The 25,749-nt window shown below is 30.2% G+C and overlaps 1 protein-coding gene across 3 annotated transcripts; it reads right to left on the bottom strand.

The window, feature by feature from the left end:
* Positions 1-1,054: 1,054 nt before the first annotated feature.
* LOC127705849 (pleckstrin homology domain-containing family F member 2-like) lies at positions 1,055-25,749 on the bottom strand. 3 transcript variants are annotated; one of them, XM_052210200.1, is made up of 10 exons: positions 25,713-25,749; positions 18,167-18,231; positions 16,734-16,871; positions 13,016-13,079; positions 12,532-12,558; positions 9,436-9,561; positions 7,555-7,664; positions 6,318-6,456; positions 5,249-5,352; positions 1,055-2,691 (listed from the first exon to the last, which is right to left on the bottom strand). In XM_052210200.1, the coding sequence occupies exons 1-10, from the start codon at positions 25,726-25,728 to the stop codon at positions 2,662-2,664; spliced, it is 819 nt and encodes a 272-aa protein (XP_052066160.1). In that variant the 5' UTR covers positions 25,729-25,749; the 3' UTR covers positions 1,055-2,661. The 3 variants fall into 3 exon arrangements, with proteins under 3 accessions (XP_052066160.1, XP_052066161.1, XP_052066162.1); XM_052210201.1 differs by lacking the exon at positions 25,713-25,749 and adding an exon at positions 25,541-25,694; XM_052210202.1 differs by lacking the exon at positions 12,532-12,558.

Raw genomic sequence — 25,749 nt, 5'->3', positions numbered from 1 at the left:
TTTTAGTCCTCTCAATAATTAGTCCAGTAGGCTAAGTGTACTAATTTCAAATAATTCTTTATACCATGTATACTGTTAACCAAATTATTTGCCATTAAAGCAGTGGAGCTTTTAAAAACAGAAATTAAGATTACTGGAATTTAGTCTGACTTTATATACACAATAGTCCCTTGTTAGAAAATCATTATAAAAATCAGACACTTCTCTTATTTTTCCTTATATTTAGCATTCATGAAAAATGGAACTTTCTTTGTAATCTGGCCCATTACCACAGACCACATTCATCATAAGTTAACATCACTCAGTTAATGGCATCATGAGGGGAGACATTTATACATCAATAAAGTTGAAAGAGAAGGTTTGTAAAATATATAGATATAGAGTAAACATAAAAAAAGAAATTCCCATGGTTTTCAGAACACTTTAAAAATAATTTTCCAGCTTGAGTATAATTTGTAATAATTATAGGGGTTAATTATCTTTGTTGGGTAATTATTTATGTATTTATTTATCTGTTTGAAGAAATTATCCAGCCTACCTTTGCGGCTTATGATAACTCATCCAGAAGATTTAAATTGTTCATTGTCCAAATAGAATAATTGTTCATACAATTATTTAACCATTTACAAAAATTGTCCAGCTTGAATTTGTAGCTTGTGATAATAATAGGGACTAATGATCCTCCATCGATAATTTTTTAATGCTGTTACCTTTCGTTTGAAGAAAATTATGCAGCCTGTTTTTGCTACTTACGATATCTACAGACATTTGAAGGGTATTGTTTTAACATAACAATTTCACTTTTCTTGGTCATTTAATGTACCTAAATAAGGAAACTTTATTTGGATGAAGCCATATAAATATTGTGTAGTCACAGAAAAATATGTATTCACATAAAAATATGACTTGTACAAGTACTTGGAATTAAGTCTGTAGGATGCAAAAGACAAGCTTAATATTTACCATTTCAAAAAAAATAGGTTGATGTTTACCACAACGTATCATTAATTATCATTAGGCACTGTTGATTGTGTGTATAAGCATTTATCCTTTGTTCCCCTATTTTCCCCCATAAAGTTAAGAGAACTATAAAAGAAATAGTTTGACAAAATTAAATTTCATGAAGAACTGCTAACAATAACTTTTCTAGCAAAATTGTATATTTTCACTGCAGTAAAAGCTAGTTACACAAAGCAGTAGAGTTCTTATTGATTGATTTAAAAGATAGATTTCTAAACATTCTAGAAAAAAACAAAATTAAATTATCAATAGAAAAGATGATTTTACACAAGAACAGTTAAACATGTTAAATGTATGTAGAACTCCTCAACAATCTGAACTAAGAACATAAAAAAATTATGAAATTTCAGGTACTGTAGATTCATTATTATTCGTGGGATACAAATTTTCATGGATTTTGTGAGTACAGGTAAACCACAAATTTAAATGTTCAACGAATTACACATTTTCTATAAGGTTGTTTACCGACTTTGGCAAATCAAAGAAATCAAATGTCCACGAAAATTGGTACCCACAAAAATAAATGAATCCTCAGTACTGTGAATTCAAAAATGTTTGCATGCATTTATTACTGGGATTGTTGATCAATGGACACAAATGCGACATAAATTATTAAAATTTAAGATAATTCTGCATACAAATAATGCTATTAAAATTTAAAAGGAAAACCTTTATTTTTGGGAAACCTATCCCATCGTTATTTTCACAATATTACAAACATCGCATTTTTTTTTAATTTACAGGTGTATATTTTTTCAAGCAAATGAAGGTGCTCATTAAAATATTTTCAGTAATTGAATAAAAAAAAACATGTCACTTTACATAACATATTGATTAAAAAGCAAAAAATAAATATGGGTTCTTGTTAAAAGACATCTTCTACATTGTTCTACAAAACTTTGCATTGAACTACTCTTTTATATTCAATTCAAAAGACAGTTTATCTAACTTCAAAGATACTTACATGATAACATTAACTTATATCAGTACTGTTCAATACTGTGTATAAACATAATTCTGCTGAGACAAGTGGGTAATTTACATATAATTGGTAAATATATGATAGCAAAAGATCAGGAAACGTCAGAACTTAAGTGCAAATCTACCTAAGAATCAGGCAGTGGTGAAAACATGACAAACAAAAACCTGCTCAAGTTCAAAATGTATAATGGTGCACAAATATAGCATTTGTTTTCTTTTCCTGTTCTGGTATTTCAAGATATAATTTGGTTGAAATGCACCAGCAATTAACAATTGAGAGCAGCTAACTTCAAAATAGGATGGTTAGATCAGTGGGTTTTTTTCAGCCATGCTTTGAAATTCTTCTAAATTGTCTTATTCATACAAAGACCGGCACTTAATCAAGTTAAAAGATAAGTCACAATCAACTACTTAAACTTTACTTCACAAGAAAATTGTATAATTTATTAAAAACAACACCATACAAATTGTTTGAGTTATGGTATTTGTTTTCATTCATTGCATTGGAGTTTTTTAGCACTTATAAATTCCATAAAGCAATACAAAATGAATCCACATGTCTCAGACAGAGTTATAAGACTGTTATTCATATACAAAATAATTCCTGATTATTCTATCTGTGTTCTTCGGTGGTCTTGTATCAGTTGAGATGATTTCATTTCAGTTTATCACATCGTATGCTGTAAAAGTCTGAAAAGATAAAGAAGAGTCCATTAACTATTGAGAATCAAAATGCTTGTGAGCACTGAAGGGTTAAGATTGCGTTATTTATTTTGCGGTGGAAACTGAAAATAAAACATTGCAATTTAGTAAGGATTGGAAGGTAATACTATGAATTGGAGATATAGTTGATTGTGTATAAAGGAAGATAACTCCAAATCAAAATATTACTTTAACAATGACATTACAAATACCAGATTCATGCACAATGCACAATTTATGTAATTTACATGACAATTATGGTTATACAAATACACATCATTTTGTAATAGCAAGCTTGTTGGTCATAATATATCAACTATTGCTTGAGTTGAAGATGAGGGTAATATATGGTACTGAAGGGACAACAAACTTTCCATTATCCTCCTAAGCAGTCCTTAAATGTTTTATTATACAGAAAAACACAAATTTTCAAAGAAATCCAAAATACCGCACTTGGAAAAAGCGCACACATATATATATATACATGCACGTGATGCACAAACAGAAAGTAGTTTTTTGCTTTTGTGTTACTTGTATGTATTTAATTTACAGTAATCAAAAGCAGGGATCATTGTGCTAAAACTTCCATGCATATCATTGCTGGTAACTAAACATATACATCTGTAAAAACAAATAATTCATAGATGAGGAGGACAACATACCCATACCATACATTCATTATGTTTAAGTTGTATAAAAATGTAATTTTTCATGTAGATTTTTTATCTTTTTTCAAACATTGCTCCTGCTAAGTAATTTATGAATTTGAAAACAGACTTACAAAATGTCAATGGCAGACACAGTTATCAGTTATTTCAGTGTTTTATCTTACCATGTGAATAAGTTCAAGCAACAGGAATAGTCAATAAAGTCATTTCAATCAAATGTAAAACAATTCAGGACATATGGTTGTAAAACACAAAACCTGGTTTATAGTCTTTGAAATTATCGACTGGTTGTTAATAGTCCTTGACTGGTGAATGATCTGTGAGATGATTATGGAATGAAATAGCACAAATACTTCATTCTTTTTTATATGGAGAAAACATACTGAGATATAATAACATAAAATATAGATAGATTACAGGGAGGCTCAATAATCAACTAATTTTAAAGTGTCAAGATATCCTTTCCTTACTTAAATAAACTGTTAACACAGAGATATGTCTCACCTTTTTGTTATTTTGATAATGCAAATGTTGAAATTAAAATAGCAATACTTTAACATGTAAGTTATGCAAATATTCAAAGTCAATGAACCATGACTGAAGGTACAGGGCTAAACAATCTCCATGGAAATGAGATGTGCCAATGCTAATACAACTGCATACCAAATACCATTGACTTTTCATAAGTTGTTCCCTTTAAACAAACCTAAATACAAACATTAACTTGTAAACTATGCAAAAGTTTCAAAGTCAATGAACCATAATGAGGGGGTGGGGTTATATAATCTCCATGGAAATGAAACTTACAAATGCCAATACATTTGCATACAAAATATCATTGACTTAACATTAGTGGTTCATCTTAAACGAACCTAATCACAAACTAATACATATGTAAACTAAGCAAAAGTTTCAAAGTCAATAGACCATGACTGAGGGGGTGGGGTCAAATATTCTCCATGGAAATAAGATGTGCTAATGCTTATACAACTGCATACTAATTAACATTGCCCTACCACTAACAGTCCCCCTTAAACTGACCTAATCACAAACTAATACATGAAAACTAGGCAAAAGTTTCAAAGTCAATAGACCATGAATGATCTCTATGGAAATGAGATATGCCAATGCTTATACAACTGCATACCAAATATCATTGACCTACCACTAGTGGTTCCCCCTAAGCTGACCTAATCACAAACTTATACATGTAAACTAAGCAAAGTTTCAAAGTCAATAGACCTTGACTGAAGGGGCAGGGCAAAATAATCTCCATGGAAATGAGATGTGCCAATGCTAATACAACTGCATACCAAATATCATTGACCTACCACTAGTGGTTCACCATGAACTAGACCTAATCACAAACTAATACATTGTTGACACTGTCGCCGGAAACAGCATACCTATGTCTCACTTTTTGACTCCGTCAAGGTGAGACAAAAAACCAACCATTTTCTACTCAATGAGCATAATATGGAAGAGATACATTCACCATCTTTCTTTAACCTGAGATTATAGGATTCTTGAGAATAAAATGCAAAGAATATTTTATCACTGCTGTTAGCTGAGTTAACTGTTTCCCAATATACTCATTGGTTACCCATTTTTATCCTATTCAACACTATTCTAACTACAGTAAAATGGGAAATTTTGGCCACAGGTGTATTTTTATGCTTATTGGGCAATCAAGTTAAAATGGCAGAAAACATTTCCTTCATATTAATTTGAATGTTAAAGGAAAATCAGATACAAAACAAGAAAAACACGAAAGTAAAACCTTGTGAATAAATTCTGCATAAGATATTGCCAAATTTAAACTTCAGGGAAAAAAAACCATCTTAACAGTATGTGACTTTAACTGTATACAAACTTACATCATCTTGTGCCTCTCCTGTTGCTCCATCTGTTCTATCATCATCCTCCTCATCAGACGTATCTTCTCCTGATGTATCATCATGTACAGGGGTAGGTGTCACTCCTGAAACAGACGGAAGGCTTGTATTCAGACTTTAGCAAAACCATGAAATCAAGAATCCACGAAAGTACAATTCTTCCTCAATTCATGAAAATTGGTACCCATGCACAGAAATAAATGAATCCACAGTCATTAATGTCTCATCATGTACAAGTGGCAAATGCCACTCCTATAACTACAGATAGAGACTTACTCTAGGCATTAAATTATCAAAAAAAAGTCATATGATATATATGTGTAGTGTTTTAAGAATGGAAATATCCTCTATTAAATGGTACAGTGACAAGTTTACTCCTATACAGATAGTAAATGGTCAATAATTCCTTTACACACGAATGTCTTTAAATACTTTAGAAAATATTTGTAAAAAAACTTTAACCACAGACTGAACCTAAATGTTGACGCCGACAATGACAACGGAATCTAGGATCGCTGTCTCACTTTCGCAAAATAAATTTCACAGGCTCGACAATAATAAAACAATATTTGGACGATCTTCCTTGTTCAAATCAAAATTAATTTATGGCAGATACGTAAATTTCCAACCCAAGCAGGCATTCATTATAAAATGTCCCCATTTTGGTAGATAAAATCAGTTTCCAAAATGACACCTAAAAAGAGTTATACTGTTGCCTTGAACTGTAATCCATAACCTAAGCCAAAGAGAATGGTAACCAAGCTGCAGTTATTATCATACTAGATGATAGATGTGGATGATAATTCTTCTGGTCCTGACTATAGGAATTCACATGGTGAAAAAAGGTGTGCGGATTATGTACCAATAAGGATTATACAGGTAGAATACAATTTAATATAAATTCAAACAAACAAAATTATTAATTTTTTTTTTTTTTTTTTTAGTTATGACCATATTTATCAAGAGTTTTCATATCTTTGCAATAAAATTATCAAAGGCATTCACCTAGGCTGTTGTAAAGATTGTATAATTTATCTTGTTTAGTGCATACCTGTCATATTTTTAGATTTTGTAAGCTGCATGTAACAAGTAAGGCATACTCTCAGAGGATGTGATGACTGCTGGGGAAGCAACCATTTTTGATTGGAGCAGGCATTACAAACAACCATGCCACATTTCCTACAGTGGTGCTGTAAAATAAACAATTGTCAACCAATTTTACTTCAACCATAACATTTACAACATACAGTTTTATCTTGTCTATCAATAAATTTAGAAATTATTAAGAAATTATGGTTCCAACTCCCTTGGACAAAGCAGACCTTAAATGGATTTGGTTATTCTAGGTCTATTTCAGACATATAGCTCATCACTTTTTTAAGTACTTATAAATCCCTGGCTTACAATTTTGTTGTTAGAGCCTTCCTGGTAAAGGTAAATCCAGAAACGGGCTTACGACATACCAAATTTATAAAGTGTTATTTTTATTTTCTACCTCAGAGTAGATGCCACTGCTGGTGGACTTTTAGTCCCTGATGATATCATTAGCTCAGTAGTCATTGATTCAGTACTGATATGATTTATAACATACTTTTCTTAAATTATTTGTTGATAAATTTAGAAATTATTAAGAAACTAAGGTTCCAATTCTCTCTGCAACGGCTGAACGTTTTAATCACATACCATAAGAAAAGAGAAATCAAGCTTCTCAATGATCAATATTAGTGTTTGTCAAACTGCTATATGTCTAATGAAATTATTCATGTAAATTGTGTTGTTCAAATTTCTCGGAAATTTATATTTTTGTAAATAGGTCAAAGTAATTTTTTTTTAATTTTATGGAAATTAAATGAGCCAAATCTATCTAGTGTTGGGTACCCCTCTTAAGGTCCTTTTTAAACTTGTAGCTAATTTTTTTTAAATACTTATAAATCCCTGGCTTTCAATTTTTGGGGTTTAGGCATTCTTAATGAACATGACAAAGGTAAATGATAAAAAAAAAATTTGCACCATATTTAGAAGTGTTATTTTTATAACAAAAAAATGATAAACAGTATTTGGAACTAGCAAAGATCTCTTGTTTAATTAGTTATTAACTCTTTTTTAAGTTGTCATAAAAAAAAGCATTATATACCTAATTTCAGCTGATTAATTCAACAAGTTTAAAAACAATTTGCCCTAATCCTACAATTTCAATGTCTTGTCTAAGCAATATGTGTAATTTTTAGATAGTATTCATTTTTAAGGATAAAACTAACTATTTTAGCATTTATAGACACCAAGCCTACCTTTCTATTGATCAATGAAAACTGTGATTTCTTGCAGTGCATACAAGTAGAAGCATCTGAATCTGGTACCCAAACTGGTGAATCATTCTCTGAGTTCTGTGTTATTCCCCCTTTTTATGAAAAAAAAACCCATTAACATCATTAAGTGACTTATAAAGATTTTGCAGAATTTTTCTTTCATAACTATGAATAAAAGGAGATATAGGGTAAACACCAATAAGACAGGAACCCAACAACATAAATAAACAATAAACAGCTGCGTCATGAGCGCATGATACGCCCGTCGTCTTGTGTGTGAATTTTTATGCAATAAGCATAAATAGTTTCTGACATACAGCGTGACATGCGAAAAACCCCCCTTTTTTTTTACAAAAAACTCAATATCTCTAAAAAAAAATTTTGAATCAAAACCAAAAAGTATACAGATCTTTAGATTAATATAACTAAGAAGTGTGTAAAATTTTAAGCAATAATCATAAATAGTTTTTGAGATACAGCGCGACATGTGAAACCCCCCTTTAAAAAAAAAAAAATCAATATCTTAAAAATAAAATTTTGAATCAAAACCAAAAAGTATACAGATCTTAAGATTAAAATAACTAAGAAGTGTGTAAAATTTTAAGCAATAATCATAAATCGTTTTTGAGATATGGCACGACATGTGAAAAACCCCTCCCCCTTTTTTTACAAAATACTCAATAACTCAAAATTAAAATTTTGAATCATCACCAAAAAGTATACAGATCTTAAGGTTAATATAACTAAGAAGTGTGTAAAGTTTTAAGCAATAATCATAAACTGTTTTTGAGATACGGCGCAACATGGGAAAAACCCCTCCCCTTTTTTAACAAAATACTCAATATCTCTAAAATAAAATTTTGAATCATCACCAAAAAGTATACAGATCTTAAGATTAATATAACTAAGAAGTGTGCAAAGTTTTAAGCAATAATCATAAATTGTTTTTGAGATACGGCGCGACATGTGCAAAAAAACACACACCTGTTTTAGTTACTAAGTCCCGTAACTCAAAAAGTTTTAATCTTATTTTCACCAAAAAGTATACAGATCGTTTGACCATCATAAGAAACAACTATGTTAAGTTTCATGAAATTTGGATAAGTCATTCTCAGGTTACGGTGCAACATGTTTACGCCGGACAGACAGACAGACGGACACCAGACATTTGTATACGATAATACGTCCCGTCAAAAATTGACGGGCGTATAAAAAGCATCTAGAGGAGATCTGCAGTTGTGTTAATGAGACAGCAACCCAGTTCAATAACAAAAAAATAATTTCCAAATGATATCTTAATAAACTTTCCCTTTAAAGATAGCACTACAGTCTCTAATTATATAAATTGCAGGATTTAATTTTAATTAAGATTGTATTTTCGATTAATTCACATGTTTTTTGAAATTATATCAACATCAAAAAGAACGGTAAAAAAGAAATGTAGTGTATATTACTTCAAATTTACATGGTATATATAAAAATACACCTTTTTTGACTAACAAACTATGTCATTTTGAAAGGCATACATAAATTATTAATTTTGTCATTTCATTTTCCCCTGACATGTCATTCACAGTTCATAGTTTACAATTTTGTACATTTTTTACAACTTTTAAAAAGTGATTTTCTATAAAAATGTTGTGTCAAATCAAAAAATTAAAAACATGTTTTAAAACTGAAACCCATTGTTCAATTCAATAAAGTAAGTGTATTTTTTAACAATTGTTTTCAATCCATTTCAAACCTAAAATACAGACTGTTAAAAACTGTACACTGACCATGAAATGTTACACTTCTTGTCATGTTGTGCTTAAAGGGTTGCTGTCTAAATAAAGACTTCACCTTATTCCATAATGAACTCACGTTTAAGTAACAAATCATTAACACATTTCCTTATATGGGACATCCACTGAGACTTTTCTGTTGCTGTAGCTGCATAAACCACAAAGGATTTACTTGGACTGATAATCTTCCAGCCATTCCTTAATGCTGGAAATACAATGAAAATATAACTATTCAAGGTGGAAAAGGTTGATTGATTGCTGCTTGCTTAACGTCTGGCAGCATAAGAAAAAACATGTTAAAAATATAATTACATAAAATAAGAAATTCAATGCAATTTGAAACCTTCATCTATCGAAATTCAGAATTAAATAAGTGCATTTTTACTGTGAATTTTCAACAAGAGACAATAATGATAATTTGATCAATACAACTCCTGTACATGAAGTAGAATGTTACTAGGAAAAAGTGACATAGAATATTACTAGTAAAAATTATAGAGCAAGTTTAAAAAATTACAATATCATGAATATTCATCCTATTGATTTTTCGGAGCATAAGTAAAAACATTTATGTAATTTCTGACTTTATATTCTTTGCAAATGCTGGAAATAAAATGTTATGCATTCAACTTTGTTAAAGTAATTCAATGACTTGGAGGACAAGTCGTTATTCAAGGTCTTTCTAGAAAATATATTAAACAAAAATGTTTAAGAAATTACCATAAAGATCCTTGAATTAAAATTGAAACATAAAATCACCAAATTATTTAGAAATCAATCATTCCAACAAGCATTTCCAGGAAATAAACTTTCCTTTTTCCAGGAAAGAAACACTATCTCAAGTTATATTATAGTCAACTCCAACCCAGGGTTCTGTGGTAAAATATATAAATCTTCAAAACCTGTACATTGTCTTATTTAATTACATGAAGTTAACTAAGACATTACTGATGCAAAATGTTAAGTATGGAACTACTACACAGTTAATAAGAACGGCAGTTATCCGGACTTTTCATGTATGTTATAATCATGAGGAAGCTGCTAAAAAGGTTACATCTATTTCTTGTATCTATTTGTTATTTCAATATGTGTGATAGAATCTTGTACAGAGTGAGAATTAAAGTTACAATATTCTTTGAAAACAGGCCTTCCTTTCAAAGAACCTGAGTAACCATGATTAATTGAAAAGGATGGAAATGAATATCACAGAACTACAGAAATGTTGATAAAACAGAAAACTATAACAATTCAAAAATAGCATACACATTTCATGAATTTCGTTTTAATCATGTTAATTTCATGTTCTTCACAGAACAGTTTTTTTTATATAAGAATCCTAAAAAAAAAATTCAAACAGTGTGGTGCACATATGCATCAACTATCCCTTCCTGTAAATAACTAAACACATTTCAGTTATTCATCACTGTTCATGTAAACTAATTAGGCTTGCTCTTGCCCAAATTCTCAACAAGTTGTCTACATTTTATAACATTAACGTACATATTAAAAAGATAATATCAGAATATACTCAATCTGCATGCTATTTTTGAGCTTTCAAGTGTTAGGCTTGTTCAATTTATTTGTTTTTGGTCTGGACAGTCAATTAACAATAGTCACATAATTTCAGTTTGAATGCACTCATCTAACATACTTCCACATCATAAATACAATTTGAAACCATATTATCTGTACTATCTTTTTTGAATGGTTGTCAAATAATCATACTGTGCAATTTCTGTAAAATCAAGTTAAGGTCAAAGTTCAAGAAGAGACAATTTCTTATTTTACAAGATATCAGCAGTTTTAAATATTCTGTCTTCTAAATAATAAAATAATATCAGAAAACTTTTAGAACAGAGGTTGACTGTCAAGAAGCAAATGTACTTTAAAATATTAATACTATCTTTTTAGATAAAAAAAATGCCTTAAAGATTGAAGAAAATCCAGTAAAGAGAAAAAAAATTCCTTTGTGATACATTTGTTAACCACCTCAAACAATATAGAATCCTTTATTTAATGGTATTTTAAGGAAATCAGTTATTTAATACAATCACACAAATTGTTATGAAAACAGCAAATAAAAATTCATACAATTGCCCAAAATACCAATATCTGCAAAAGAGAAATTTTTAACTGGTCTTTGCTAAAATAAACTTGTATTTAGCATGTTTAGTCAAATAAGATTTCAAAAATGCAAAAATACATGTCCCAAAAGTGACACATAGGAGATAACACAAATTGGAATCCTGCTTTTAGTTATAAAGTCAAATGAAAGAGGTAATTAAAGAAATAGAGAACCTTTTCAATTTGAATTTATAAAGATAGTAAAAAAAAAACATTATAAAAAATAAAATTCTCTAAACACATTGGAGAACTTTATTGTATTTTAGATTTTTTTCAACTGCATCACCATTGTACACGGTTAAATGACTGGATTATTATATAACATTATTACAAGATGTATAAAATTATCAGTATCTCAAGTTGATAAATATAATAGTCAATGCCAACCCGGGGTACTGTGGCAAAACCTATGTATCTTCAGTGCCTGTATGTTGTCTTGTTTAATTAAATGAAGTTAACATGGTTAACTGGCACATTACGGATGCAAAATTTAGGAATGTATAACCTTAATTTAACAGAAATTGCCTAGTACAACTTTTTGATGACCAGGGCAAGCCATAATTAACAGATATTGAGCTTTTGAATGGTATATACTATAATTTTATTCTAGGAGCCTGCATTAAAGCTCTTGACCAACATTTTTTTTTAAATGTCACTCAACTTGTAAAGCTCTTGACTAACATTTATTTTTTAAATGTCACTCAACTAGTAAATTGTTCATTTGCATCTGTTGACTTTTAGAAGTACAGCTACCAAGCTTCAGTCTGTAATCCTTATATTGAAAAGAAAGTTTTTTGAAATTAAAACTTTTTTATCTTAAAAATAACAAAGAATATAAATGCTTCAATGATCAACTCAAATCATATAGTAATGTAACAGTTAAAGGAAATATCCAATTGCAAATTCAATAATGTTTTTTAAATTGAACAGTTCTTTAAATATTTGAAGTACATGTAACTGTTAACAGAATAACACACTACACTACACACAAACAAGTAACAAAAGGATGTTAACAGCACACTATACATAAAACACACCAAATAACAAATACCTGTTCCTGACGTTGTGTATGACCTACCTTGAAGAAAAGTTTAACAATTTTACCACTAAATTAATTCAAAACTTTGTAATGGGCTCACTGATATACTTAACAATTTAAATGGGAATTTAAGACAATTTCCTGGTAAATTAATAGAATCAGAAAAGATAATATTCTATAATTATTTGCTGTGAACCAAATTCCATACTCATGGTTTTTGAAGATGATTTCATATATGGTGACTATGTCTGAGAATATATAAGTTTTTCATTTAAAGGAATTTGATGAGCAATGAATCTGAAAATGCATCATACAGTATACTGTGCTCATATGAATATTGATACCAAATTTCAGGAAGCTCTGATTTTTGGTTCCTCAGAAAAATGCAAACAAAGTTTTAAGGGACAGACACATGGACTGACAGACAGAAAGACGTAAATCAGTATACCCCTTTCCTTCTGACTAGAGGTACATTAATTAATTGTATTAAACTTACACATTTCATCATCTACATTTTCTAATTTAACATCTTCTAGTGATATCAAATGTTGTCTGTTATACTGAAAATAATAATACATAAGCAATAAAAGGATTAAATTCTAATCAGATTGCCTTGATGCATGCATGACATATCAGAAAGAGGCATTTAAAAGCTTCAATTTTAATAAGATAGGACAAACACCTATTATACATCGAAAATCTAAAAATAAATGTCATGCTTTCTTTTAAATACTGCAGTTACTATTATTCAAAAATAATACATAAAAAAATTATATGTATTAAACATGTAAGTCAATATCAATTTGTTGATTCCTAAAAAATGCTCAAGTTCCTTGTACTCAGTTTTAACTTCAGGAATGGACATTTAATTTTTTAACCAAATTGTCCCTTCATTCAAGTGTCAATGTAATTTCACTTGTACAAAAGGTAAAACCACTTGTCCAAATAATGACTGCCTTATAAATGCCAATTATGGAACAAATCAACATTAAACAACTATGAAAAAAGTGTTCCGTCCCCACTACAAATTAACATCTCTAATATTCCATTGCTGACCAATTTTTCATGATCTGTTTAGGTGCAACCAACACTTGCTTAAAGAATTGCTGTTACAGAATACAATACTAGTTAAGTTTTTAAAATGCTCCATAAAGGAATTTAGTCTAAGCTGTAATTGTAATATTTTTTTGTGTTTGAATATTGCTACAAGTGGTGTACAGATAGATGTGTATGGTAGTTGAGGTTTATTTTTCATCAGGTAATGATTGAATAAACATACTGACTTTGGATGATTGGAAAGGTAAGGAAATTCAATTTTTCTTGACATTGTTAAACTGTTATCATTTAGAATTAATATTGATGATTTAGCAGTGTAAGGAATGGATGATGTAGTGGAAATGAAATGGAGAATAAAACTATATCTAAAATAAAAGGATGATAAAATTATATTATAATGAACTGAAGATTTTTTTAATTATTTTGCAAAATAGGATAATAGTATGGGAAACAAGAATGTATCCATAGTACATGTATGCCCAACTCGCACTATCATTTACTATGTTCAGTGGGCCGTGAAATTGGGGTCAAAACTCTAATTTGTCATTAAAATTAGAAAGATCATATCATAGGGAACATGTGTACTAAGTTTCAAGTTGATTGGACTTCAACTTTATCAAAAACTACCTTGACCAAAAACTTTAACCTTAAGCCGGACAGACGAACAGATGGACGAATGGATGCACAGATCGAAAAACATAATATTGCGTAGGTAGGGCATAAAAATTGTGGCATGAAAATGGGCATGAATTGGTAATTGTGGTTTATGGAATTGTAATTCTAAGTGGTTGGACTGTTTGATTATATTTGTGAATTTGTGGTTAAAATTGTTATGAAAAGTTATATCAAAAGGTGACATTAATATTGTGTGCTTTAGAGTGGATTATCATTAAATTGAGGTTTGAGTTATTTCCCTTTGAACAGAAATGTCAATATGGGGGAAATTGTTTTAAGTATATGTAGGAAATGTTTAAACTATTATTGAAGTGGATTGATATATTTGTTGAAATCAAACAAAGTTTAATTTCAGACCCTTTGGACCCTGATGTGGACCAATTAGAATTATGGGCCCAAAATCCAAAATCTAAATACATTATCAGATTCAACATATTTAAATCAATCAAAGTTTAATTTTGCACCCTTATTAGAACCCAATTGAAAACACGGCCCAAAATCAAAATTTTAAATACACGGTTAGATTAAGCATATCAAAGCACCCCAATATTCAAGGATTATTTAAACCCCATTAAAATTGTTCAGAAATAAGCAATTCAAACAAAGTTTAAAAAGTTGTTTGTTTTTTACCCTTTTTTGGCTTTTAATTCCTAATGGTTACAGCCATAACTATAGGTCAATTGTAACAATTCAATCCAACCTTCCTTTTGTGATACGGAACCTTGTGGTACAATTTCTTACAAATCCATACACTTATACATTTTTGTACTCAAGTTATTGTCCAGAAACCAGAAAAAGGTTTGCCCCGAAAATCAATCCCATCCTTTCTTTTGTGGTATGAAACCTTGTGGTACAATTTCATAGAGATCCATACACTTATACCAAAGTTATTGTCTGGAAACCAAATGTCTTTGGACAAAATCGACATATACATCGCCATACCATTATACGGCCGCAATTTTTTGCAGTCAATTTAACAAGAGTGCACACACTGAAATGTCTCGCCTGCTTTACTGACCATTGATTTTATGTTGAAAGTCTTAAAGATAAAGGTTTAACTAAACACATCACAGAAACTCAGGTCAGATAAATGCTGTCAGACAGACATATACACCTTACAATTTTTTTATACACAAAATATAATTGACCTATAACTTATGATAATTGAAAAACAGACCAAAACAAAAAAACTTAACATTGACCAATGAACCATGAAAATGGGGTCAAGGTCAGATGATACCTGTCAGACAGACATATACACCTTACAACCATTCCATACACCAAATATAGTTGACCTATTGCTTACAGTACTTGAAAAACAGACCAAACCACAAAAAACTTAACATTGACCAATGAACCATGAAAATGAGGTCAAGGTCAGATGAAACCTGCCAGACTGACATGTACCCATACAGTCATTCCATACACAAAGTATAGTTGACCTACTGCTTATAGTATTTGAGAAACAGACCTAATCATGTAACTTTAACCTTGATCACTGATCCATTAAATGAGGTCAAGGTCAGGTGAACCATGTCTGATGGACATGTAGACTATGAAACTTTTTTTCAAGCAGTCACTGAACCATGAAAATGAGGTCAAGGACTTTGGACATATGACAGTCGGAAACTTTGTAACATAAGGTATCTGCATACAATGTATGAAGATTCAAGGTCATCTACCTTCTTAAATATAAAGCTTTAAACAAATAGTGTACGCCACCACCGCCATATAGTAATACCTATGTCTCACATACTGCGACAAAGTCGCAGGCAAGACAAAAACCTTTATCAAACTTTCTTTAAGTGAAAAAGATAAAATTACATTTTTAGTGTTGGAATGCCCAATATGTACAAGATGTGGTTTTGTGATTACACTGGTGAATTGTTTTACATTTGTCATTTCAGGCCTTTCATAGCTGACTATGCAGTATGGGTTTAGCTCATTGTTTAAGACCGTACAGTGACCTATAGTTGTAAACTTCAATATCATTTGGTCTCTGGTAGAGAGCTGTCTCACTGGCAATCAATCCATATCTTCTGATTTTTATATTAGTCACATATTTTCATCACAACATCATGGAACATGATGTTAATGTTTCTGATGATCTAAGCATTACTACCATGCTCTCAGATCAATTGTTATCCATTCCAGAAACAAACTGTATCGGAAGATCTGGAATAGGTAGGCACTAAAAACTAACACTGTAACTTGTTGAAGGTGTCAAATAATGTTTTGGAAAGTAGATACTGGGTATTCCTATTCAATTTGCATGGGTGAAAATGTGTCCACCAAATTTTAAATTCCCTTTTAATTTTTCTCTCGAGTGATAAGTTAACTGGTGTTTGCTTGTACATTTCTTTTCTTTCTATTGTATATCTTTATTTCTGTCATTTCCAATTCTGATGTATTGTCAAGTCTAATATAATGATCTTAAAAATATAAAAATGTTCACTTCAAATTTGAAGGCCAAACCAACTTACCTTTTTCTTACTGATTATAATGGAACCATAAACTAAAACATCATTGAATAAGAAGAATTGTCTAGGTTTTGGTTTCTTTCTGCACATCTTTGTTAAAACACCCTCTCCTACTAATGCTCTTCCTGGCAATGCTAGGGGCTAAAAACAACAGTAGATTTTAGTAAATGTGCTCAAAATTTTAACCTGTAGTTTGATCTTTCTTCAGAGTATAAATACAAAATCTCAAACTTATAGCGAATTTCTTAATAACCACTCAAAAAGATGATTTAAGTAAAGCTGTGCACTGAATGCAGTAAATCAGGAAAGTTTTACTTTGATTTCAACACAACACAAACAACCAACAATTTTGTTTATTTTTGGCAGAGTCTATTCATCATGTTCATTGCAATAATTGGAATTATTTATAGAATTAGTTGTATCTATTTGTTTGTACTACTGTGGGTTCATTTATTTTCGTGAGTACCAATTTTGTGGATTGAATGAAGATTGTACTTTTAACAAGGTATTAAATAAAACTGGAAATCAACATCAAGTTTAGAAAACCTCCATTTCTCCTTACCGCTTAATTTCATGATGTTAGTTAGATTATTTTTTAATTTGATGTTACTATCATTTTTTTCTTCTTAGTTGATTTTTTCATATTCAACCTATTTATCATGATTTAAAGACATATTGTGCATTATAACTTACCTTAAGAAATAAATTGCAAACAATTGATAGTATGACTAAACCTTTTCTTGTTATTTAAACATGAAAACTTTGGAACTAAGCTTATTCCATGCTTGCATGGACAAAGGCAACTAATGTTAACGGACTAAGTCTGCTTGAATAATTGAATAATTTCAAATTTCTATACAAAGTTAGTTTAGCTCATGCATGCATGGACTAAGTCTATTGTGTTAGTCCCTACAAGCATGGACTTCGTTAACGTTAGTTGCCTTCGTCCATGCATGCATGGAATAAGCTTAGTTCCAAAGTTTTCATGTTTACATAACATGAAAAGGTTTAGTCATACTATCAATTGTTTGCAATTTATTCCTTAAGGTAAGTTATAATGCACAATATGTCTTTAAATCATAATAAATAGGTTGCATTTGAAAAAAATCTACTAAAAGGACAAACATGATATTTACATCAAATTAAAAAATAATCTAACTAACATCATGAAATTAAGCAGTAAGAAGAAATGGAGGTTTTCTAAACTTGATGTTGATTTCCAGTTTTATTTAATACCTTGTTTTTTGTGGATATTTGATATGGTGGTTTTGTATAAGTCCCCATATATAAGTTTATAAAAAACTTGTACTTCATTGAACATTTAACCATGAAATCCATGAAAATTGGTATCCAACGAATAACAATGAATCCACAATACCGGTAGTCAAAATTTTGTATAGATATTTATATGTACATTGACTGTTTGTATGACGTACCTGTCCTGAAGCTCCAAAGCATTGTTCTATAAAGCCTATTCTTCTGCAATTCGCCTCACTGTTCACTAAAAAACATTCAATTAGAATATATTTCATTTTTCATTTTTCAAAATGATCAGTTTTGTTACGTATCCTTCAAATCATGTGTTACAATAATTTCCCCACATCATGCTCAACAGCTTAAAAAAATACTACATGCCAAATGAGACTTGTAAAGGTTGGACACACAAAATTACAATAGTCTTATTCTTAGTAGCACTGGGTCGATACACTGTACCTCTGCTAGTAGACTGTTGGTGGCTAAGAGTATCATCAGCTCAGCAGTCAGTGCTCCAGTATTGACATGATTTACAACATACTTTTCATAAATTCCCAGTTGATAAATTAAGATATCATTTAGAAACTAAGGTTCCAACTCCCTCAGGCAAAGTTTACTTTAGGTGAATTTGGGTATTATTTTTATGTTACTTTTGATTATATAGCTCCTAATGTGGCAATGTATTTTTACATCAGTGGCTTCCAAATGTTAGATTAAGTGTACATGTATCTGATGAAGAAGTGAAGATATATCCAGAAAAGTGCACCAAATTATAAAGATTATTTTTATAATTTAGAACCCCAAAACATGTGTAACATATAACAATGTATAAAATAACTTGGAACTTTTAGCATGTTTAGATAGTTTATAAACATGATAAATAAAATTTTCAGATCAGTCCAAGAAATAGTTTTTGTGCCATGCTCTAAAAATTGCACATTCTAAAATAATTTTTTTTACATGGGATGGCATTTTATCCTTACACCGACATGACCGAGAAATGTGTAAAATAAAAAAAAAAAAATATTTATGTCTACATGTACCATGTTCAAATGATGTTTAAATTAGTTTAGGACATGCCATGATTGGACAATATTGATTCTTACCATGCTTACAGGACAATAACTGATAGGGCTTACAATGCAATTTTCCAAATAATTAATATTTCCAAGGGACATTACTCTTATAAAAATAATTGTTATTATTTAGGTCAAAGTTTACTTTTAATAGCTAAAGAATTTCCAGCTGTTGGTTTCTCTTCCTTATTGTGAATGTGCATTGAACGGAATAAAATAATGATAATAAACATTGTTAATTATTCTTAAAAGCAAACAAGACAAAATAATTTCTAAATAAAACTGTATCTAATTGTTGAATGAATTTTATAACTAAAGAAGCAAAATCTTGTTCAACAAGTTTACTGGTATATTATAAATTACTCAAAAATATATATTTTCGGGATATATATCTTAAGGTAGCTACTGGAAATGTTTAACGACCTTGACTGGCTGTTCAGCCCTCACACGGTTGGAAGTTAAGGTAGCTGGGGTGTTTTCCTCCATCTTGGATTTTGAAATAGCAGATAACAATCGGTCTATATCTTTAATGAAATGTGCAAATTTCGAGAGTAATATGTAATTCATGTGTAAGACTTTTCGTGTAACTATAGAAAATTATGTGTTTTATCATATGTACGCCTGTATTATACAAAAAAAAGAATATTTTTGTTTGATTAATTTTTTTTTCAACTTTGCGACATAAGGGGAGATAACTCAGATAAAGTAACTTTTGTAATAGAATGTGTTAACGTTGTGAATTTACCTATTTTATTATGTAGCAAGAAAACGAGTCCAGTGACCACATTTTTTCTTTTTCTTATCTGAAAGCATATTATTAGAGCTATCTTCTATACTTTATCTTACAATTCTATGGTGTAGTTTTCTTTTTTTATCACACAAAATTGTGTTTTCCATGCATAATCTATATAAAATCTGACAATTTTGCACAACCTGAAGTGTGAAAAAAAGCCTGGTGACCCATACTTTTTATTATATTTTTGAAAAAAGCATGATATAAACTACATTTTCACAAATTATTAAAAATTCTATGGATATTAATGAAGACCCCTATCCACCTTAATTGTTACATTCATCAAATTTCTATTTACATTTGAATTTTGTGATGAAATAGGTATACTCAGGAATAGTCCCAGTAAGGTATTTCATTTAAAGAAATTTACAGAAATGTTTCAAGCTGCAAAAGAAGGTGATTTTTAGTTTAGTTCTTTCATAAATGAATAAGTATGAGAGTCATATTTTCTTCTTTTCTTGAATTTTCTTCATTACTTTGCTCTAACATATGTCTGATAGAATGTTTACTTGTCTTTAATAGTTGTCCTTATAAAAATATAATTTCAAGGAAAATTCAAATCTCATTTGTTGGTTATTTTCAAAATACTGCCTTTTTACAATGTAGGCCTCCAGGGAACAATTTTTGAATGTATTACACAGTGACTTAGCATCTGTGTACATGTGTAGCTAATTTCTATGGTTAGTTCTTGAGATGAAAGGTTGGACTAATAAAAAGCATTGTAAAAATGTTGTAAGCAAACCAGAAAAAAAGGTTTGAGGCACGTTTAGACTTCCTAAAACTTGGGAAATTTTCAGGGGTGGTGAAAAAATTACTTGTATTATTAATTTTTTGGAGAAGCAAAACAATTGATCATGTTGATTATTCAAACCTTACACATGTTTAAACAAAATCAAAATCTTACACAATTACTTAAACAAGGAAATATAAATCATGTTATTTACATCTTCAAGTACATGTATATAAAAATTAAAAAAACTACTTGTATAAGTACATGTATTTCCCACTACCTGATCCTATCAGACATAAGAAAAAGAAAATTAAATGACGAAAAGTGCTACAAATGCCTATGCAAATAGAATATACAGATCTTATCAATTTCATGTGTACAAATGTATATATACCAGTAACAATTTAAAAAAAAATATCATTTTTACATTGTATTATTTAAGCGACCATTGAATGTAAAAAATGTATCATATACTCAACATGTACAAAAACACAAGGGCTAAATGTGTTTCCTCAGTTGAAAATTTTGCATTACACATAATGACATGATACATTTTCTGAGATGTTTAATCACAGGTGTTTTATGTCTCTAATATTTCATATAAATCTCAAATTCAAAGTAAAAGGTCATTACAGAATTCTTGTCAAATTTGCATGAAAATTATACATGTGTTATACCAAAAAACCTTAAAAATGTAAAGTGAAAAACAAATTTAGTATACCCAAAACCTATACATAGTTCAGACAGAATGCTTTAAAATAATGCTGTTGAAAACTAGTGCATATTCAGATATTTCTGTAAAAACTAGAAAACTAAAATGTCAGCAAAGACTATGTGCTTTACACTAAAAAATGAAAGCAAGGAGGGTCTTTGCTGACATTTTAGTTTTCTAGTTTTGACAGAAATATCTGAATATGGACTTGTTTTCATGTTATTGATAAATGAACAAGTTAATCATGTTAATATAATCTGGACTATTAAGTTCAGAAAAGTCCCTTGTGTTTTCACTATGAAGTCATTAACATGTCAAAATTTACATGTATGTATTCAACCTAAAACATGTAAAATTGCCATTTCACATAGGTTTCGTTTAAAAGCTATGAGCCAAATATAATTTGTAGCCAAATATTTTTTGGGGTAAAGCTGTTGCTCATATCTAATCAAAGTGATGGAAATCTCTCATGGAAAGATTGGAAGAGTAGTTTGAATAATTTCAAATTATTTTTAGGTAATGGATGGTAAAAAAAAACCAATAATATAGCACTATTGCTGACAATTGCATTAACTGCAGCTCTTTAGAAAGATAAGCACTTTTTTCAGTACATAAAATGAGCTAAATGTGAATCAATGATAGTGGGTCCCTTAATTTGCACAACAATTTGTTTAAATTGCAATTTCATATCCTACCCAAATAATATTTCCTGATACATGTTTCACCTTTTACATTTTATCTTTAGAAACAGAAGAAATTACCAAATAAGGATTCTTCTAATAAAGTTTATCCGTTATCCTATAGGACATGGGACCACCAGCTAACTAAGAATTATATTACCTCCAAAAATTAATCTATAAAGGTTGTTTTGGGGGCATGTAAGTTGAAATATAGGTATACATTTCACCTCTAAAATTGCTTATTGAGTTTGAAAACAATCAACATGATTATTTGACACTGAAGATTAAAAGTTGAAGAGTGTATTTTAATTCAATTTATCATATTTATCATTTAACATGTTTAATATTTTCCAGAAAATGGCATAGAAAATGATTTTTTTTCTACATAAACAAATTAAACAAGAGTGCACACGCTGAAATGTCTAGCCTTCTTTACTAATCATTGATATTATGTTGATAGTCCTAAATATAAAGCTTTATTACAACTGTCACATAAACTTAACATTAACCAAGTAAACTAAACATTGACCAATGAACCATGAAAATGAGGTCAAGGTCAGATGAACCATGCTAGCTAACAATTCTTCCATACAACAAATATAGTTGACCTATTGCTTATAGTTTAAGAAAAACAGACGAAAACACAAAAACTTAACACTGAGCAATGAACCTTGAAAATGAGGTCAAGGTCAAATAAAACCTGTGTGACTGACATATAGATCATAAAATATTTCCATACACCAAATATAGTTGAACTATTGCATATAGTATTAGAAAAAAAGACCAAAACTCAAAAACTTAACTTTGACCACTGAACCATGAAAATGAGGTCAAGGTAAGATGACACCTGCCAGCTAGACATGTACACCTTACAATCATTCCATACACCAAATATAGCTGACCTATTGCATGCAGTATTAGAAAGAAAGACCAAAACTCAAAAACTTAACTTTGACCACTGAACCATGAAAATGAGGTCAAGGTCAGATGACACCTGCCAGCTAGACATGTACACCTTACAATCATTCCATACACCAAATATAGTAGACCTATTGCATACAGTATAAGAAAAACAGACCAAAACACAAAAACTTAACTATAACCACTGAACCATGAAAATGAGGTCAAGGTCAGATGACACCTGCCAGTTGGACATGTACACCTTACAGTCCTTCCATACACCGAATATACTAGACCTATTGCTTATAGTATCTGAGATATGGACTTGACCACGAAAACTTAACCTTGTTCACTGATCCATGAAATGAGGTCGAGGTCAAGTGAAAACTGTCTGACGGGCATGAGGACCTTGCAAGGTACGCACATACCAAATATAGTTATCCTATTACTTATAATAAGAGAGAATTTAACATTACAAAAAATCTGAACTTTTTTTTCAAGTAGTCACTGAACCATGAAAATGAGGTCAAGGACATTGGACATGTGACTGACGGAAACTTCGTAACATGAGGCATCCATATACAAAGTATGAAGCATCCAGGTCTTCCATCTTCTAAAATATAAAGCTTTTAAGAAGTTAGCTAACGCCGCCGCCGTAGCCGCCGCCGCCGGATCGCTATCCCTATGTCGAGCTTTCTGCGACAAAAGTCGCAGGCTCGACAAAAACTTATTTTATTGCCAATTCTGATAAGTGTAACCTATATTATTTATTACAGATGAGGATTGCACAGATTTATCAAGTATTATATAGACCTTTAATACTTGAATACCTTTTTTATATCTAGATTTCATATTTGTCTTTTCTTTTGAAAAAATCTTGTTTATCCTAAATCATTTTTCTTTCAGACATAATTTATAGAATCACTTTATGTAGTATAGATCAAAAATAATAGGCAATAAATAAATCTATCATTTTATATATATACATTTGTGTATTCAATAATGAGGTCAAGTATTTGTGTATTGAGATGAATTGTCTGTTTAATTATGTAAGACTGAGGATGATTAGTAATTTTGTCAATATGATTCGCATTTTAGGAGGTGGGACATTGTAATTAAGGCCCCACCTTTTCTCTGATTGTTTGGTATCATGGCAGTTGTCAATCATACTGGTATTGTATCATTACCCTTAATTAAAATGACAAAAAATAGCCTGCAAATTGACAAAACTTAAAGACATACATACTTCAATGAACTGCTCAAAAAGATATAACACAAATTTTTCACAGAACTTTCATATGTGCATATTTACACAGACATGAAAATTATGGGGAACTATATTTCAGTGTGTACATATTTTATAGATTTAGTAGCTAACCTGTGCTACTTTTTGTTTTGGAGGACGGTGCCTTAGGAAAGACTTCCAAAAATTAATGACTACATCTCAAAATTAGACTAACATGATTATTTTGACAGTGTTTGCTGTTTTGCCCTAAATGTAAAAAGTTTAAAGCCCTAATCATGCTAATGTCAATATGCAAGACAAAATTCAAATTTCACAAACGTTTGAGTTGAAGAAACTTATTTAAAATGGTTTAAAAAAAGGAAAATCCTACTTGTTTCCTTAGTTTTCATTGCATGAATGCTCCACTTTAACATGATTAAGTGTTCCAAATTCCAGTGGCTGACAGAGATACACTTTGAATCATACTATTATAATATTTAAGATTTTAATGGGAAGGTAACTATACGGAAACTGAAATTAATACATGTATTTCCTAGAACAGTTTTAAAACATTCCTTCCTTGTAAGTCTAGATTTTATCTATGTATTGTTCATTTTACTCAGCTTACTTCTATAAAAATGTGCAAGTAATGTACACAGTCTGTGTGTATGCCATACATAGAAAACAAATCAGATGATGAAAAAAATCTATGCAGATCCCTTAAAAATGCTGCCGTATTTATAGTCTGGAGTCTCTGATCGGTGCGTTTATCTTACATATGGGTCAGTCTTTTCACCACCGAACACCACCGCACACCCAAAAAGACCACTAACTCTTTAGAAAAACAGTAATGTTACACAATTAAACAATAACATCGATTAAATTATGTAAAATTTTATCCTATTGTCATGTTTTTCAATTTTTTATGTGCATAAGTGATGTTAAAGTTGAGAATCAAAATTAAAAAAAAACGCTTCCGGATCCAGCAATATTTTTTCCGGATTTACAATTTACATTGTCTGTAGTTCATTGTATATTATCTTATGGTCTTTACTTTTCAATTATTAGAAATAAATCGTTCAAATAAAATAAAACATTTTATTTTATGTGAAATTATCACAATAATTATATTTTAAAAAAATGTTAAGACTTGAAAGTGTACTGTTCTCAACTTCTGACAAAAGCCCTGCAAGACTGTGTTCTTTTTGGTTCTATTGTTATTATTTCTTATTAATTTGTGTATATATATATGTATAAACATATTCATCCTCGTTCAGAAGGCAAGTCAAATATATAAATAAAGATGAAAACAATATATTTAGGTGTGTTATATGGTATTTTAATGTGTTCGGATGTGTTCGGCGGTGTGCGGTGGTGTTCGGTGGTGAAAAGACCTACCGTCTTACATATAGCTATATATAGACTATAGTGAAACTAAACTCTTTAGACTTTACTGTTAAAATTATGTGAAAATCATTGTATATCTTATTATTCTATGCCAATTCATCATCGCGAATTTAAAAACTTGAACAAAACTGCTCCTAACAATCAATTTATGATTCTTCCGGACTTCTGAATAACAGTGAGCAATATTTTCTAAGTAGCAACCCACCCAATCGGTCTACCATGTTGACAAATGACAGCACTGC

Source organism: Mytilus californianus, unplaced genomic scaffold (assembly GCF_021869535.1).
Source record: "Mytilus californianus isolate M0D057914Y unplaced genomic scaffold, xbMytCali1.0.p SCAF_6, whole genome shotgun sequence".
Taxonomy (NCBI): Eukaryota; Metazoa; Mollusca; class Bivalvia; order Mytilida; family Mytilidae; genus Mytilus; species Mytilus californianus.
This window is presented reverse-complemented; position numbering and strand designations above follow the sequence as displayed.